We start from the raw sequence: 17,019 nt of genomic DNA, 5'->3' as shown, positions 1-17,019 counted from the left end.
AAAATGTATCAGCAACATATTTGTATTGTATAAACTAATACATAAGTTAAAGGTAGTCATTAACATTTCTATTACTATGGAATATATCAGTTTTCAGAAGTAAGCATATAAAGATAATGCTGTGCACAGAACCAAAGTTTTTACTGCAGATGTATTAATTAAAGAAGTTTTACTATATTATATAAACCTGACTTAATACAGCATATGCACAGCTCTAATGTGCTAATAAATTTAGTGCTAAATTTCTTTTTATGAGCACTGATTTTGGAGCTCAAAGCTTCTTAAGCACATTGTTTCCAAACATATCATGGCCAATTCTTGTATGATATCATTCTATGGATCTATGTATATATTCCATTTGTATTAGCAAACATATGTAAACGAACACCAGCCCTTTAGCTGCAGCCACAGAGATCTTGTAGATAAAATGTTACAACACCGCAATTTATGTCAACAAAAAAAAACATGATAGGGGTTATCCTTAGAGATGAGTGAGTATCGTAATATTCGTATTCGCTATACTCGGGACATACGAATATAGCGAGGTGAATACACCGTTACTCGCTATATAACGAATACCCCGAATACCGTACTATTCTGCGAATAGTGACAAATACATTCGCTCATCACTAGTTATCCACTGTGCTGGCTATACTTAACACAAACAGCCCAGCACAATCTAAACATAGAAAATAAAATGTACTCATTCAATAATCCCGTGACGATATCGAAAAGGTTTTCACAAGAACAAAGTTAATTTTAATGAATAGATCTTAGAATAATTTCCAAAATTGCATGTGTTAAAAAAATGTTCCTGTGCCGAGATAATCTTATAAATGTGCTCCTGCTATGTACTGTGTAATGGCCGTGTCTGACCGTACAGGGAGTGGGACATAATCGGATCATATTTTTTAAAAACAACAGGCAGGGAAATGTTTTACATCACAAAAAGAATCAGCCGTGATCCAGAGCTGTAATGTCTATACACTCTTTTGCTTTCTCACCTGCTCAGGAGCTGTGGTATGATGAGACAATGTCCCTGTACGGTCAGACACGACCATTATACAATACATAGCAGGGGACATTTATAAGATTATCTCAGCATGGGAACATTTTTTTGTTTAAACTCATCCAATTGTAGAACTTATTATTATAAGATCTATTCATTAAAATGAACTTTAATAATAACTTTGTTCATAGGAAAACCCCTTTAAGATACAAGTGCCTCTGTTTCTGTGCACTGCATTTAGTGACTGGTTGCAACAGTAACCAGACCAGAATGGGATCAATATTTCCCATGATATGAACTATTTTTGTGATTAAAACCAAAAATGTATACGCTATTAACAAATATGTGCTCTTTCACAGTTGTCACATAGGTTTAATATTAGCTTTATTTATAATGACCAAATAAAAAAACAAAACAAAACAAAAAAGAAATAAAACACACAAAAAAGCAATAACTAACAGTAGTTAAAAAGAAGAAAACCACAAACCCCTAAGAAAACATAGCTGTCATCCCATAGGAAGAAAGCAGGTAGTTATAGAGGTGGTTCAACACCTATTATCTAACTTACCCCAGAGCCACTTTTGGAATTATCTTTCTTATACACATACCTATACTTCTCTCTATCTAGCTAATCTCTAAAGGTCTTTCTTTAATGCACTTCCTGTGATGTTTTGTTTGAGAGGAGTCTGAAGCATGGTGTCACAGGAGGCTGGGGCTGCACTCACTTTCCGCAACGTCCATCGAGCCTCCTAGAAACAGAATGTCACCAGAAGGCTCCTTTCAAATGAAAAGTTATATGAAGTACAGTGAAAAAAAAAAAACATACATAGCTAATTAGGGAGAAGTGAAGGGAATTGTAAAATAAAAAAAAAATAATTACGAAAGTGGTTAGGAGGTAAGGATAGATATTTAGAAAATACATTTGAAGTGCTGGACCACCTCTTTAAACTTACTTGGCCAAGCACTAAGTATTAGTTGGATCCTTTGATTTTACTTACACTATTTGCCCAAAGGGCAACAAGAGGTACCCTAACTAAAGACCTAATCAAATAAACTTTATTACATTATATAAATGGACAAGGATTAAAATTGGCAGTCCGCACTTATCTTATACGGAATTGGCCTCCCACCTGCCAATTTTAATCCTTGTCCATTTATATAATGTAATAAAGTTTATTTGATTAGGTCTTTAGTTAGGGTACCTCTTGTTGCCCTTTGGGCAAATAGTGTTTGTATAATTACCCCTACGCTGACCGGGTGTGACAATCAGAGGTTAGTGTTTTTGATTTTACTTGACACCATAAAGCAAGACACATTGTTTTTAATAGTCAGCTCAAAAGTAAAAATATGCATTTTTTTTAATTATACTAAAACTTTAGTAACAATGACCCTGCTTTATCTTAAAGTTTGCTCTCTATTTATACAGCAAGTCCAGTTTACAAATGTTACTGTCTGTGGTATTATAAGACAAGTGTAATTTGGCTGCATTATATTAATTCTTATGGAAGTTCTTTAATTAAACCTACCATGCTGGGGTTGCCACCATCTAAAAGCAGTGGAAGATGTCTTGGCATTACGAGGTAACTCAATAGAAATTATTTGTGGATCCAGATAGGAAAGGAAATCTAGTTCTCTCAACAAATTCCAACTGATGCCATTGTCATTGGTGTACTGGACAACTATACCTAAAAGAGTGGCATTGAAAGAATGAAATTGACAAAGTTGAAAATAAATACACAAAAAGTATACAATTCCTGTAAATTCCGCATTAAAGGGACCTTGTCAGCTGATTCATGATGCCTAAACGCTGTGTAATTTCAGAGAAAATATGGTTTGAAGAGTTTGGCACTGCCAGCCCAGCCGGCTTTTCCCAACACTGCTTCAGTGACAGGTGTTTAACTAAGTGCACACATGGGAGAAGCCTGTCAATCAACTAGAGGAATATAGGAGAATCCAGCCAGAGGTGACATCAAACTATTCTCTGCCTATGGTTCTCGGCAGGTTCTTAAAACAATTTTTTTCCTGAAACGCATTGGCAGCAATCATGCACCAAGGTTCTGATACATGTGACCCATAGTTTGAGCAGGATGAATAGAGTGATAGGTTCTCATGAAAGGGAGCCTGTCAGGTTAGATAATGCTACTAACCTGCAGATATAGGTTTATTGCTTTATAAACAGGCCAGGCATCAGTACTGAAGGTGCATCACCAAGAACAAAATATTTAGCATATTTATTTATTTAAAACATCCAATTGTACCTTCTTCTAAGATCTAATGATTAAACTCAACTTTAAAATGTGGTCTAAGGGGAGAACGTTTCTCCTTGCGGAGACTGACAAACCAATCTGGCTGTCAGTGGTGAGGGGTCTTATAGCTGCAATGCTCCTCTGGGAAACATTCAAATTGTCTCTTCAGGGAGGAAGGAGATTAACTCTAGTGCCACCTATTGGAAGTAGTAATCCTAAAAGTCAAAAGTGGCTCTCTAACAAGCCTTTTCAAATGACCTAGGATTTATGCCAGATTAGAACCTTAATTTGCAGACATGGTGTTTCGAGATGATTGTCCCTCGTCAGTGCAAAGTATGAGATCTGATCTGGCTTTATGATAAGCTTAAGTGGGATGCCTGATCTGCCATAAATCCTAGGTCATTTGAAAAGGCTTGTTAAAGAGCCACTTTTGACTTTTAGGATTGCTACTTCCAATAGGTGGCACTGGAGTTTGTCTCCTTCCTCCCTGAAGAGACAATTTGAACTTTAAAATGAACACTGTTGGTGGGAAAACCCCTTTTAGTCTTCTTTAAACCTTAAAAAATTATGAAACAATGACTTACCATTAAAAAAGCAGTAATGTGTTAGTCCTATCACATAATGTTGTCATATCCTAACATAACACTATCACATATTGATTAGTAGCTGGCCTCTGGGAATACAATGATTTACAGAACAAAACAGTAGAAGCCTCTGACTTTTTTCGCACATAGTGACACTGCCTGCCATGCTGTGAAGGGAACGGCAACGCAGCTCAGTTTAAATGAAAAATAGTTGGCTGCATGTGGCCCTTGAGCCCGCATATATTGAAAAACACTTTGAAAATGTTACTAGAGCGGCAGTTCTTTCCTTCTGAGGATTGATCAGTGCCCTGACAGTCAAATTCCTCAGATCAACAGGTGATGGTATATCTTTGTCAATGGAAAAATTACATTTTGAAAGAGATTTTAGTAAATGTAAAAAATATTCAAGCAAAGCTGAAAGAGTTATAAACTGTATTTTTATTTAAAGGAAACCTGACATTGTAATTGTAGCCCTATATATGGGCAGAATATTTCAGAGCTGGAGAAGCTGGGCAGATTGATAAATAGTTTATATGCTAAAAAATTAGTGGATGGTCCTCTTCACATCACATTCGGACAATACTGTACTTTAACCCCTTCACCCTGGAGAATTTTCCGTTTTCATTTTGCAATTGCGCGATTATTTTGGGGGATTTTATTTACAGTGTTCACTATTTTGAAAATCTGACCTGGGATTATGATTCCCCAGGTTGCTATGAGTTCATAAATACCAACATGTATAGTTTTATTTTTATCTAAGTGGTGAAGAAAAATTCAGAAATTTATAAAAATAAATGTCGCGATTTTCCGATACCCGTAGTGTTCTAAGTTTTTGGGATCTGAGGCACAGTTATGGTTTATGTTTTTCGTCTTGAGTGGCATGTTTAACCCCTTTACGACCGCCGATACGCCTTTTAACGGCGGTAAATAAGGGTACTTTTTCCGATCCGCCGCTTTTTAACAGCGGTCGGAAAAAAGGGTCTAGCGCCCCCCAGAGTCAGAAAATTTCCGGGGTCTCAGCTGCCGGGGGTAGCTGAGACCCTGGAGATCATGATTCGGGCCGGTTTTTCCGGTCCCCGCTCACCTGATGACCGGTATACACCGTATACCGATCATCAAGTTATAGTAAATGACCGCGCCGGTAAAAAATGATTTATCTCCCATCTGGCATGATCAAACATGCCAGATGGGAGATAAATCTTTTTCCCGGTTCCCTCCGGTCCCCCGGTGTCCCCAAAGTGCCCCCCCCGACCCCCAACCCCCTCCCGAAAATCCAAGATGGCCGCGCGCACCGGCGATCACAGCAGCGCGCCGGCCGCATTTCCACTGTTCCTATGGTTTCTGTCATATGTGCCATAACACATACGACAGAAACCTGCTCCCCAGGCCCTGCCGGGATCCCCCCTACCCCCCCCCTGGTGTTCCCCGGTGTCCCCCGGTGTCATACATACCTGTTGCAGCTCTGATCCCCCGCGGCCCCCTCCTCCGGCTCCTTCTCAGCAGACTCCGGTCACATGAGCAGAGCGCAGCTGTCAGCTTCCTGTGTTCAGGACGCTGGCTGCTCGCACTCTGCAGCTGTGACCCAGGGAGGGTGGGTGCAGATTCTTTGCACCCACTCTCCTCAAATGGAGGGTCTGCCCTCCTAGAAAATGGGGGATACGTTCCCTGAACGTGTCCCCCATATTCTAGAAGGTCCAGAGGCGACGTGGGACATCCAAATGGATTATTGTGGATTTTTTTTTTTCTTTTCAATAAATTGGTCAATCAGGGAATGTTTGGGGGAGTGTTTTTTCAAATAAATTTTTTTTTTGTTGTCAATTTTTTTTTTATTACTGTCAATTCGTTATGTCGGGTATCTGATAGACGCCGTGACATAACTAATTGCTGGGCTTGATGCCAGGTGACATTACACACCTGGTATCAACCCCATTCATTACCCCGTTAGCCAACGCACCAGGGCGCGGGATGAGCTGGGGCGAAGCGCCAGAATTGGCGCATCTAATGGATGCGCCACTTCTGGGGCGGCTGCGGCCTGCTATTTTTAGGCTGGGAAGAGTCCAATAACAGTGGCTCTTCCCATCCTGAGAATACCAGACCCCAGCTGTCAGCTTCACCTTGGCTGGTGATCTAATTTGGGGGGACCCCACGTTTGTTTTTTTTTTTAATTATTTATTTATAAATAATTAAAAAAAAAAAACAGCTTGGGGAGCCCTCCAAATTGATCACCAGACAAGATGAAACTGTCAGCTGTGGTTTGCAGGCTACAGCTGTCTGCTTTACCCTAGCTGGCTATCAAAAATAGGGGGGACCCCACGTCATTTATTTTAATTCTTTTTTTTTTTTTGGGCTAAATACAAGGCTAGGCATCCTTTAGTGTCACATGAAAGGCACTAAAGGGCGCCAGCTTAGAATATGCAGGGGGGTGGGACGTTATATATGTTTGACATCTATCCATTCATCCATTGTAGCATTTTACGCTGTGTGCCCACAATCACGGTTTGCAACATTTTGGGCGCAGAGTGTTTTCCCTGCGTCCATAACGCTGCGTTGTGCAGTAGAAGCACAGTGGCAGGATTTTTAGAAATCCCGTGCCCACTGTGTTTCTTTTCTCCGCAGCATAAATCGACCTGTGGCGCAGCTTCCCGAGCCTCAGGATGTCAATTTATGCTGCGGAGATGAGTGTTCTTTGCAAGTAGAATAGAACTAAAGTCCACAGCAGCCTGAACCCAAATCGTGGGCATGGGCAGCTGCGTTCTCCCGTGGACAACACTCACATTTCTGCAGGAGGCTGACACTGGGTACTAGACGCCGTGTCGCTGGATCATGGCCACATAGCCTAAAGGCTACTTTACACGCTGCGATATCGGTCCCGATATCGCTAGCGTGGGTACCCGCCCCCATCTGTTGTGCGACACGGGCAATCGCTGCCCGTGCCGCACAACATCGCGCAGATGCGTCACACATACTTACCTGCCCGGCGACGTCGCTGTGACCGGCAAACCGCCTCCTTTCTAAGGGGGCGGTCCGTGTGGCGTCACAGTGACGTCACTGAGCGGCCGCCCAATAGAAGCGGAGGGGCGGAGATGAGTGGCCGGAACATCCCGCCCACCTCCTTCCTTCGTCATAGCGGCCGGGAGGCAGGTAAGGGGAGCTTCCTCGTTCCTGCGGCGTCACACATAGCGATGTGTGCTGCCGCAGGAGCGACGAACTACATCGTTACTGCTGCAGTAACGATAATCGAGAATGGACCCCCATGTCACCGATGAGCGATTTTGCACGTTTTTGCAACGATGCAAAATCGCTCATCGGTGTCACACGCAGCAACATCGCTAATGCGGCCGGATGTGCGTCACCAATTCCGTGACCCTAACGACTCCGCATTAGCGATGTCGCAGCGTGTAAAGCCCCCTTAACAGTGAGAAATTTTTTGCTACAGCAACAGTTTTGTGAAGTACCTGTGGATTCAAAATGTTTACTATACTCCTGAATAAAATCCTTGAGGGGTCCAGTTTCCAAAATGAGGTCACTTGTGGGGGGTTTCTGATGTATAGGTGCCCAAGGGGCCCTGCTAATGTGACATGGTGCGCGCAATTTACTTCAACTTTTCCAAAATTCAAATGGTGCTCCTTCCATTCCAAGCCCTCCCATTTATCCAAACAAAGGTTTTTGGCCACATGTGTGGTATCCCTGCGCTCACAAGAAATTAGATAACAACCTGTGGGGTACACGTTTTGTTGTTGCCTCTTGAAAAAGTGAAAAATGTGTCGCTAAATCAACATTTTTGTGAAAAAAATGAAAATTTCAATATGGCAACCTAAGCTTATCAAATTCTGTGAAGTATTCGTGGATTCAAAATGCTCAATATACACCTAGATTAAAGCCTTGAGGGGTCTTATTTCCAGAATGGGGTCACTTGTGGGGGACCTCCACTGCTTAGGCACCTCAGGGGTTCTCCTAATGCAACATGGCGTCCGCTATTGATTCCAGCCAATTTTGCAGTCAAATTGCACTCCTTCTCTTCTGAGCCCTGTAGTGTGCCCAAACAGTTGATTTCCACCACATACAAGATATCAACAGACTCAGGAGAAATTGCGCAATAAATTTCATGGTGATTTTTTTCCTGTTACCCTTGTGAAAAAAAAAGCTACCTGGTTGAAGTAACAATTTTGTGGTAAAATTTTATTTTTTTATTTTCATGGCTCAACGTTATAAACTTCTGTAAAGCACCTGGGGGTTCAGGGTACTCACCAAACATCAAGATAAATTCCTTGAGGGGCCTAGTTTCCAATATGGGGTCACTTGTGGTGTTTTTTTGCTGTTTACGTACCTTAGGGGTCCTCCAAATGCGACATGGTGCCCGCAATCTTTTTCAGCCAAATTTCCTTTCCAAAATTCAAATATTGCTCCTTCCGTTCCAAGCCCTCCCATTTCTCCAAACAAAGGTTTCAGACCACAAGTGAGGTATCACCGCGCTCATAAAAAAGTGGGTAACAAACATTGGGGTCACATTTTTGGAATTACCTCTTGAAAAAGTGAAAAAATTGATGCTAAAGCAACATTTTTGAGAAAAAAATGAAAATTTTCAATGTGACAACGTAACGTTATCAAAATCTGTGAAGTACCTGTGGATCCAAAATGCTCACTATACCCCTAGATAGAAGCCTTAAGGGGTCTAGTTTCCAAAATGGTGTCACTTGTAAGGGGTTTCTGCTGTTTAGGTACCTTGGCGGACATGTAAATGCAACATGGTGCCCGCAATCTATTTCAGCCAAATTTGCTTTCCAAAATTCAAATATTGCTCCTTCTGTTCCGAGCCCTCCCATTTGTCCAAACAAAGGTTTCTGACCACATGTGGGGTATTGGCGCGTTCATAAGAAAGTGGGTAACAAGTTTTGGGGTTCATTTTGTTGTGTTATTTCTTCTAAAAGTGAATAAATTTGGGGTAGAGCAACATTTTAGGTAAAATTTTATTTTTTGCTTTTTTTCATTCCACTTTGCTTTAGTTCCTGTGAAGCACCTGAAGGGTTAATAAACTTCTTGGATGTGGTTTTGAGTACTTTGAGGCGTGCTGTTTTGAGAATGGTGTCACTTTTAGGTATTTTCTGTCACTTAGGCCTCTCAAAGTCACTTCAAATGTGATGTGGTCCCCAAAAAAAATGGTTTTGTGAATTTTGTTGAAAAAATGGGAAATTGCTGATGAACTTTGACCCCTTCTAACTTCCTAACCCCAAAACATTTTGTTTCAGAAATTGCGCTAATGTAAAGTAGACATGTGGGAAATGTTATTTATTAACTGTTTTGTGTGACATAACTCTCTGGGTTAAGGGCATAAAAATTAAAAGTTTGAAAATTGCAAAATTTTCAAAATTTTCATCAAATTTCCGATTTTTTCACAAATAAAAGCAAAAAATATCGTTCTAAATTTATAACTATCATGAAGTACAATATGTCACGAAAAAACAATGTCAGAATCACCGGGATCCGTTGAAGCGTTCCAGAGTTATGACCTCATAAAGTGACACTGGTCAGAATTGCAAAAAATGGCCTGGTCATTAAGTACAAAACTGGCTTCGTCCTTAAGGGGTTAATTAAACCATTTTTGCATAGTTGCGATGTTTTGATTGTCTGTTATTGCACTTTAATGCAATGTTGTGATGACTTAAAAAAAAAGTAATTTTGGCGTTTGGAATTTGTTTCTCGCTACACCACTTAGCGATCAGATTAATTGTTTTTATATTTTGATAGATCAGGCATTTCTGCAAGCAGCAATACCAAATGTGTATCTTTTTTATTATAGTTTTATTTTCAATGGAGCAAAAGGGGGGATTTCAAATTTAAGATTTTTTTTAAACTTTTTTTATACTGATTTTATTAGTCCAAAAAAGGGACTTTATAACTGTTCTGATTGATTGCTTCTGCATTTCATTTAGCTCTATCCATCTTCCCATCAAGTCAGACCAGCTTCCCTGGCCCTGCTAAAGAAAATCATCCTCCCAGCATCATGCTGCCACCATCATCTTTACCAGTGGGGATGGTGTTTTCACCATGTGTAAGTTTTCCACCACACACAGCATTTTGTCTTTTGCCTAAAAAGTTCTAGTTTGGTCACATCTGTTTAGATCACCACCTTCTACATCCCATGTAGGAACACAGGCAGCATGTGGAAGAAGGTGCTCTGTTCAGGTGAGAACAAAGTAGAACTTGTTGGTCTAAATGCTATGTGTGTTGGAGGACTAACACTGTACATCACATTGAAAACACCATCACCATCATCAAACATGATTGTGGCAACATAATACTGTGGGGATGCTTTTCTTAACCAGGGACAAAGAAGCTGGTCATAGTTGATGGGAAGATGGCTGGAGCTAAGTACAGGGCTATTCTAGAATAAAACCTTATAGAGGCTGCTAAACATTTGATACTAAAGGTAGGTTCAACTTCCAGCAAGACAATACTAAACATACTGCCACAGCTACAATGTAATGGTTTAGATCAAAGCATATTCATGTGTTTGAATGACCCAGACTGTGCAAGTCTTGAAAATTGCTGTTCACAGAAGCCTCCATCCAATCTCATTGAGCTAGAGCTATTTGGCAAAGAATGAGCAAAACTTACTGCATCTAGATGTGCAAAGCTGGTAGATCCATACCGCAAAAAAACTTGCAGCAGTAATTGTTGCAAAAGGTGGTCCTACAAAGTATTGACTTGGGGGGGCTGAAAACAAATGCACGTCACAATTTTCCGGTTTATAGTTTCTAAATATTTAGAAAACAATGAACCATTTCCATTTAAACTGCACAAATACTTGCCACTTTGTGTTGGTAAATCACATAAAATCCCAATATAATCCATTTAAGTTAGTGGCTGTAATGTGAAAATATGTGGAAACATTCACATGGTATCAATACGTTCTCAAGGTATTTTAACAAATGACTTGCAGTAACTATACATAAGATGGAAACTTACTTTGTTTAATGTTTTACATTTTATATCCATTATTTACAGACAAAAGAGAAAAGGCACTTGTGGGATGCAAATTATGCATGTAACAAAGCAATTCACAGATAGAAGGGTTTGCTTAGAAGTCCTGTTTGTCTTCTTTTGTTAGACAAAATCTCTGTGGTGTCTGTTTGTGGCTGTTAACATCGCTGCATCAAGAGAGGTCACTCCATCTTCTAAGTAGGAACCCATGTGGAGTTAATGGGTATCTCAGAAAGCAATGTATGAGACGATTCAAACTAAAAGCATATACTTCTTCATTCTTGTCTGACTTATGTAAGCATTTTTAGCAAGCAATTTTAAGCAGCTAAAAGAACTTAAAATTGCAGCTAATACTAATAATCAAAATTCTTTTTATGTTGTTTATGCTTTAAGGTATGTTCACACGGACCATTTTTTATTTCAATAAAAAGAAAAAATGTTACAAAATAATATAATCATTGAAATATATATTCCTGAAATGGTAGCTGGGCTATTTCCCAAAATAAACATTTACAAATATTTAGAAAATAAAGATACTGCGTAAACCAGTTTTAAGAATTCATCACATTATCTTGTTCTATATACTCTATGTGCAAGTATGAACGCTTAGGATTTATTATGATTATAATAATGAGCTATCCTGCAGATAATGACTTTATAACCTAATCTCCCATCTTTTCATGAGTTTTTCAGCAACAAAGATTGTATTATTCACTTGTCCCAGCTCCAGCACTAGGTTTTAGGTTTTGCTTCTTTTCACTATGGCTGGCTCACTCTTGTGCCACTCTCTGATGGATTAGAGTGGTATTTCGACAAGCACCATTCATATCGTCACCCAAAGTCTTTTGAACTCCTTAGTGCAAAATGACATAGATGTACCTCAGCGCTGGGGTCAGCAAGGTGTGGAAAAGGCTTACACATAGTAAGATGTCGGCTGTGTTATGCTACTTTCACACTTGCATTGTTTTGCATCAGTCACAATAGGTCACCTTGAGGAATTACAGTATCCTGCAAAATATTTTACAGGAATCTGTTTTTCCCCATAGGCATGCCAATTCAGCCTTTCTACTTCATTGTCACTTAGCCATTTCTTCACCAATCTCATTGTATGCTTCTTGTCGTTGTCCTGCAGTAACGCTAAGTCATCCTTTTCCTACCAATAGTACTCGAATTTACAAAGTAACTTGTCTTGTAGGATACTCACATATAGCTCAGTAATGAGACCACTATCAATTCTGATCAAGTATCCTATGCCTTTGGCTGTGAAACAACCCCATATGATCAGGCTTCCTCCACCAAACTTGACAGTTCCTCCAATTTCTCAATCTGTTAGCTTCTTTTTCCCTTATTTTTTCCAGACCCATTTGTACTCATCAGAGCTTAGTCTATTAACTTTCGTCTCATTCCTCCAAATCACCTATTTCCAATTTTCTACTGTCCATTGTTTGTACTTTTCCACAAGCTTGAAACAACACTCCTTCTGATGATATTGAAATTCAGGCTTCTTGACCTTTTTAAAAGCCACCATTTCAGATTTGCGTAACGTGCGTCACATGATGCTAGCATGGACGTCTGTGATCTTACTATAACAAAGCATATGATTCCATTTAGCCTACATATTTACAATTCCTGTGAGTATCTGCACACTGAGATATGCTTTATATGATGCTCCACTTATTTGTCTATCATCTTGCATACTCTGCTAGTTGATCCACATGCCGTCTGTCAAAACTGGCTCCGCTGCATCATTGCCTTCCGTCTGTTCTGCTCATCCTAACCTGTGGCTTAGAGAATCTACCTCACTAAGTGAGGCCATTAAAGGTCATTTAGATAAACCCGAGTCTTCTCTAAAAGAAGAAGACATCTATCGGCAGACAACAGTTTATTTCCTTCGAACATTTTGCCTGGTCATGAAAAGTGCATTTATATCACCCAATGTGTGATGGTAACAGGTCAGCAGCTATTTCATCTCCTATTTAGACAGGCAGACTGTGCTTCAAATACTCAGAGAATGATCATTAGTAAATTGTTTTGTGTGCATTGGCTGCCATTCTTCTTGACAGCACAAGAATGGTTTACACTGGACAATGAGCTGCTGAGAATGATGGTCTTTTAGGCAAACCAAAAAATTATTTCACCAGACAAATAAGCATTTTAGTCATCTGTTGGCTAATCGGCAGCCTGCTTACATTGCACAATTATGAGGAAACAAACATATTCCCGATTATCATGCAGTGAAATCCCCCTTAAGTTTCAATACCAGTTCCAGATCTCTGCAAGGATAAACAATACCTCTTTAGGCCTATGATTAATTTATTTAGCATTTCACTCAATAAGAAATTGTTATACGAACACAATTCTCAGGCTATCATAATCATAGTGGTGAGGAAGGCCATGTCAACTCCTTATACTGTACAGCACAATACAAACTTTGATCCAAATGTAATTACGGTAAGTAAAATGTGTAGGACATAACATTATAGTGACATCATGTTGTGTAGCCATGTAAAAGCACAAAAAATCAAGACCTGTAATAAAATATTTACCTTCATTTCTTGACTTTGGTTTGTTACAAGAAGAGCCACCATTCTTACTTCCAATCTGTATGTAAAATTGAAGTAATCTGTAAAGAATCAAGTACAATAAAGAGAGAATATATGTTGTGGTTTTATAGTAATTCAGAGTAATTCTTTAATTCTTGTATAAACAAGCAACTTTAAAATTTACCTATTATTATAGCCAGCTTCAGTTTCCCTGTGCTAGACCCCCTTCACATGTCAGTGAAAAACGTTTGTGCTTTTCACTGATGTGTTAAATTTACCTATGTGCCTCCGTGTGCTGTGATTTGGGCACACGTGTGATCTCCGTGAGCTCTCAGTGATAATACACGGAGATCAGGCACTTATTATACTCACCTGCACACGCTCCTGCTGTCCATGGTGTTGAACTCTCCTGGATGCTGTCTCTGGCCACCACAGTCCCCCCGCTGCAGCTACTTCCAGGTCGGCTGTGCAGTGCATAACTGCATATTCATGAGATTTATTAGCATCAGACAGCAGTAGCCGGAAACTGCGTCGCTGGAGAAGGGGAGTTTAAAAAGCTTTTTATTTTAGACGTACATGATTTTTCTGGTACGTGTTTCACGGATCACAGTGTGGTCTGTGGGATATCAGTGATGCCAGAAAAAAACAGACTGTCTCCACGTGGAGCACACAGACACACATGTACGCCGCACGGAAACACGTAAGTAAAAAAATCACTGATGTGTGCGCAGACCCATTGATTATTATGTGTCTGCATATGTCCGTGATTCTGGTATGTATAAAAACTGTCACATACGTACCAGAATCACTGACGTGTGAAGGGGCAGTGCTCTGATACTACAGAGACAAAGGTGCCTAAGAATGAAAAAGAAAAGGAACAGCAGCACTACTACCACAAAAGTAAAAAATGGATCTAACAAAAAATAACTTGGTTAAAATAGGCGTATTTTACGGTACTCAGCCTTATTCAAGTAGATCATGAATTTGAAAATTTTTTAAAGAAGTAGCTCTCACCAACGGCTATATCGGTAAAAAGGCACTTTATTTTGGTCTCAGCTGCAGCCTGCAGCCAAAGACATCAGTGAAAAGAGCTATAGTTGAGTACAAGCTTAATCCGGCTCATACATCACTAGTTGCAGTATGCACAAACCCTTTTAATTCTTGGGGTCTTGCATGTGATTTTTGGGATTGCTATTTGAACAAATACCTAAAGAATGTGGAGATAGACACAACAAGCTACTTAGAAAGTCAATATATTTTATTCAGATGACTGAGGCTTTGGGAACCATGATGTTAAATGATTGTAATTATCTTAGCCCATTTCTGTAAAATAGCATACATTAGCATCTCTTGTTTTTAGTTTGTATATATTTTATGTGTTTCACCTGTATCCGTTTTTGGTTTGATTTTGTATTAATAAATTTAGATAATGTGGCTGGGATATCCAGTATAAAAGAAGGATAAGTGTTACGGGGGCTGTCAGATAATAAGGGAATGGAAGGCTATCCGACAGTCAGGGTCCACCGTACAGAGCTCTGCTGCAGAGTAGGGCAGAGGATAGGGGAAACCTGTACCACCAAAGCGGTACTGACACTGTTACGTCACAGTGTCACCAAGGCCAATAGCGGCGTATACTGTTTAAGTCACAGCGACTACCTCTTAGCATAACATAGGAGTGGAAATGCAAAAGAGTGAGGAATACAACATAAAAGTGCAAAGAAGTCTCACAATCTGTGAGCGTGAAAGCACCTGTCTCAGTTAACAGTCACAGAGACTAAGTGTAGTGTGTGTAATATGGCACCTACCTATGTCCGCTCCACTTGTGGTGCAAGGATACGGACAGCAGCAATGCTGCTAGCTTGAAACTCCTGCCTATGACCGCTCCCCTAGTGTGCGAGGATACGGACTGCTGCAGGAGGCAGCGTAGTGGAGCGTTACCCTAGAAGGCAACGACCACCTGACCTACCTATGTCCGCTCCACTAAGGTGCAAGGACACGGACAACAGTACGGCTGAAAGGTACAGGAGCGCTACCCTACCGATAGCGCTCACCTCAGAGTAGAACCACAAGGCCCAGTCAGACCATGTGCAGCAGCAAGCACCTGCCTATGTCCGCTCCACTAAGGTGCGAGGATATGGACCACAGCATAAGCTGCAAGGTACAAGAGCGTTACCCTACCAATAATGCTCACCTAGATAGACAATAAGTGCCGCAAGGGACATGCACAGAACGTCTACTCCTATGCAGGAACCAAGAGGACTGAGAGCCGAGAAGCATGCGTCAGGGTCTTATATAGACTCTGTGCCTCATCCAAGATGGAGGACACCAGCCAATCCGCTGCGAGAATCGTCAGCAATGACGTCACGCTGGCCTATCACAGAGCAAAGCGTCATAAGCACATGACCAGCGGCCAATCGACTTAGAATGTGTCAGAGACATGTGACCTCGTGTCAGCGATCATGTCACCCGCACATGTGCAGTGGCTGCAAGATAGGACTAAGTCTCCAGCGCTCGCACATGCTCAGTAGCATGGAATCAGAACATAGTCTCCAGCGCCACACAGACCTGGGACCAAGATATAGCAAAGCTAGACCACAGCAAAGGATAAGGAGACACGCAGATCCCCAGAAACGGGAACCGTAACAGGTAAGTACTAGTGATGATGTATGAGCCGGAAGAAGCGTGTACTCAAGCGAAACAGCTATAGCTCTTTTACTGATGTCTCTGTCTGCGTCCTGTGACCAAAGTATAGTGCCTTTTTCCTGAAATAGCCGGTGGTGAGAGCCGCTTCTCTAAGCTTTTCTAATTCACGACAAAGCTGTGTCTGCTTTCAGCATGGGACAGCACACGGCCAGAGCTCTCCTGCCTCATAGCTTCCTGTCTTCTGCAAGATAGATAGTGCAACACAAAATTTATAGCTTCTTTAAACAATTTTACATTTTGTATGAAAGATAAACAAAAAGAATTTGAATCTATCAAAAAAAAAGGAAAATGTAAAAGACTACAGCACCATGCGTTTGGTGGATATCTCATGTTTTTTATCTATCTATCACCCACTTTACCAGGGTAAAGGGGATGCAAAGCCTCCCTGCAAGAACCAAACCATTCAGATTAAAAAATAAGTGGAGGTAGCATGCATTCTGGTTCTGACAGTTAACACTTCAGATCTAAAATGTTGTCACTAGTGATGGGCAAACGTGCTCGTTAATTGATCGAGCATCGAGGTGCTCAGGTACTCGCGGAGCACGGCTGACTATCACGGGTGCTCAGATATTTTGTCCATGAAACAACGGCCACAGCGCACAGGCTTGTTTCACTGCATGATTTGCGCAGGTACCCCAGGAAAAGCCATTCACAGTCTCTGACTGGCTCTCCCAGGGGATAAAACAATGTTCTTCTCCGTAGTGTGACCCCCCCACCCAAAAAAAATTTCGCCCACCCTCCCACCGTAAATGCTCTGTTTATGGCTGCTGTATGTTGGCGGAGACCCAAATAGGCCGCTCATTGATTTTCAATAATACTTGTTACTCGCATCAAACTCATCAGAGGATTACCTAAAATCCCATATCTATCTATCTATTGAGTTTTACAAAAATTTGCCTAACCTAATAAAACTGTTTTATGTTTAAATTAGTGTTCCTCTGCTGTGTACTTTT

General features: G+C 40.7%; 1 protein-coding gene across 4 annotated transcripts in view; it reads right to left on the bottom strand.

Moving 5' to 3' along the window:
* RELN (reelin) overlaps nucleotides 1-17,019 on the bottom strand; it is a 906,715-nt gene that overhangs the window by 140,623 nt on the left and 749,073 nt on the right. For all 4 annotated transcript variants that reach the window (XM_075345182.1, XM_075345183.1, XM_075345181.1 and 1 more), the window contains 2 exons: nucleotides 13,367-13,443; nucleotides 2,536-2,694 (listed from right to left, as the gene is read on the bottom strand). In XM_075345182.1, coding sequence (XP_075201297.1) covers nucleotides 2,536-2,694; nucleotides 13,367-13,443 — 236 coding nt within the window. The remainder of the gene's footprint in view (nucleotides 1-2,535; nucleotides 2,695-13,366; nucleotides 13,444-17,019) is intronic.

The sequence above is a fragment of the Anomaloglossus baeobatrachus genome, chromosome 4 (assembly GCF_048569485.1).
Source record: "Anomaloglossus baeobatrachus isolate aAnoBae1 chromosome 4, aAnoBae1.hap1, whole genome shotgun sequence".
Taxonomy (NCBI): domain Eukaryota; kingdom Metazoa; phylum Chordata; class Amphibia; order Anura; family Aromobatidae; genus Anomaloglossus; species Anomaloglossus baeobatrachus.
Note: the sequence above shows the minus strand (reverse complement) of the source record. Positions and strands in the feature narration are given on the sequence as shown.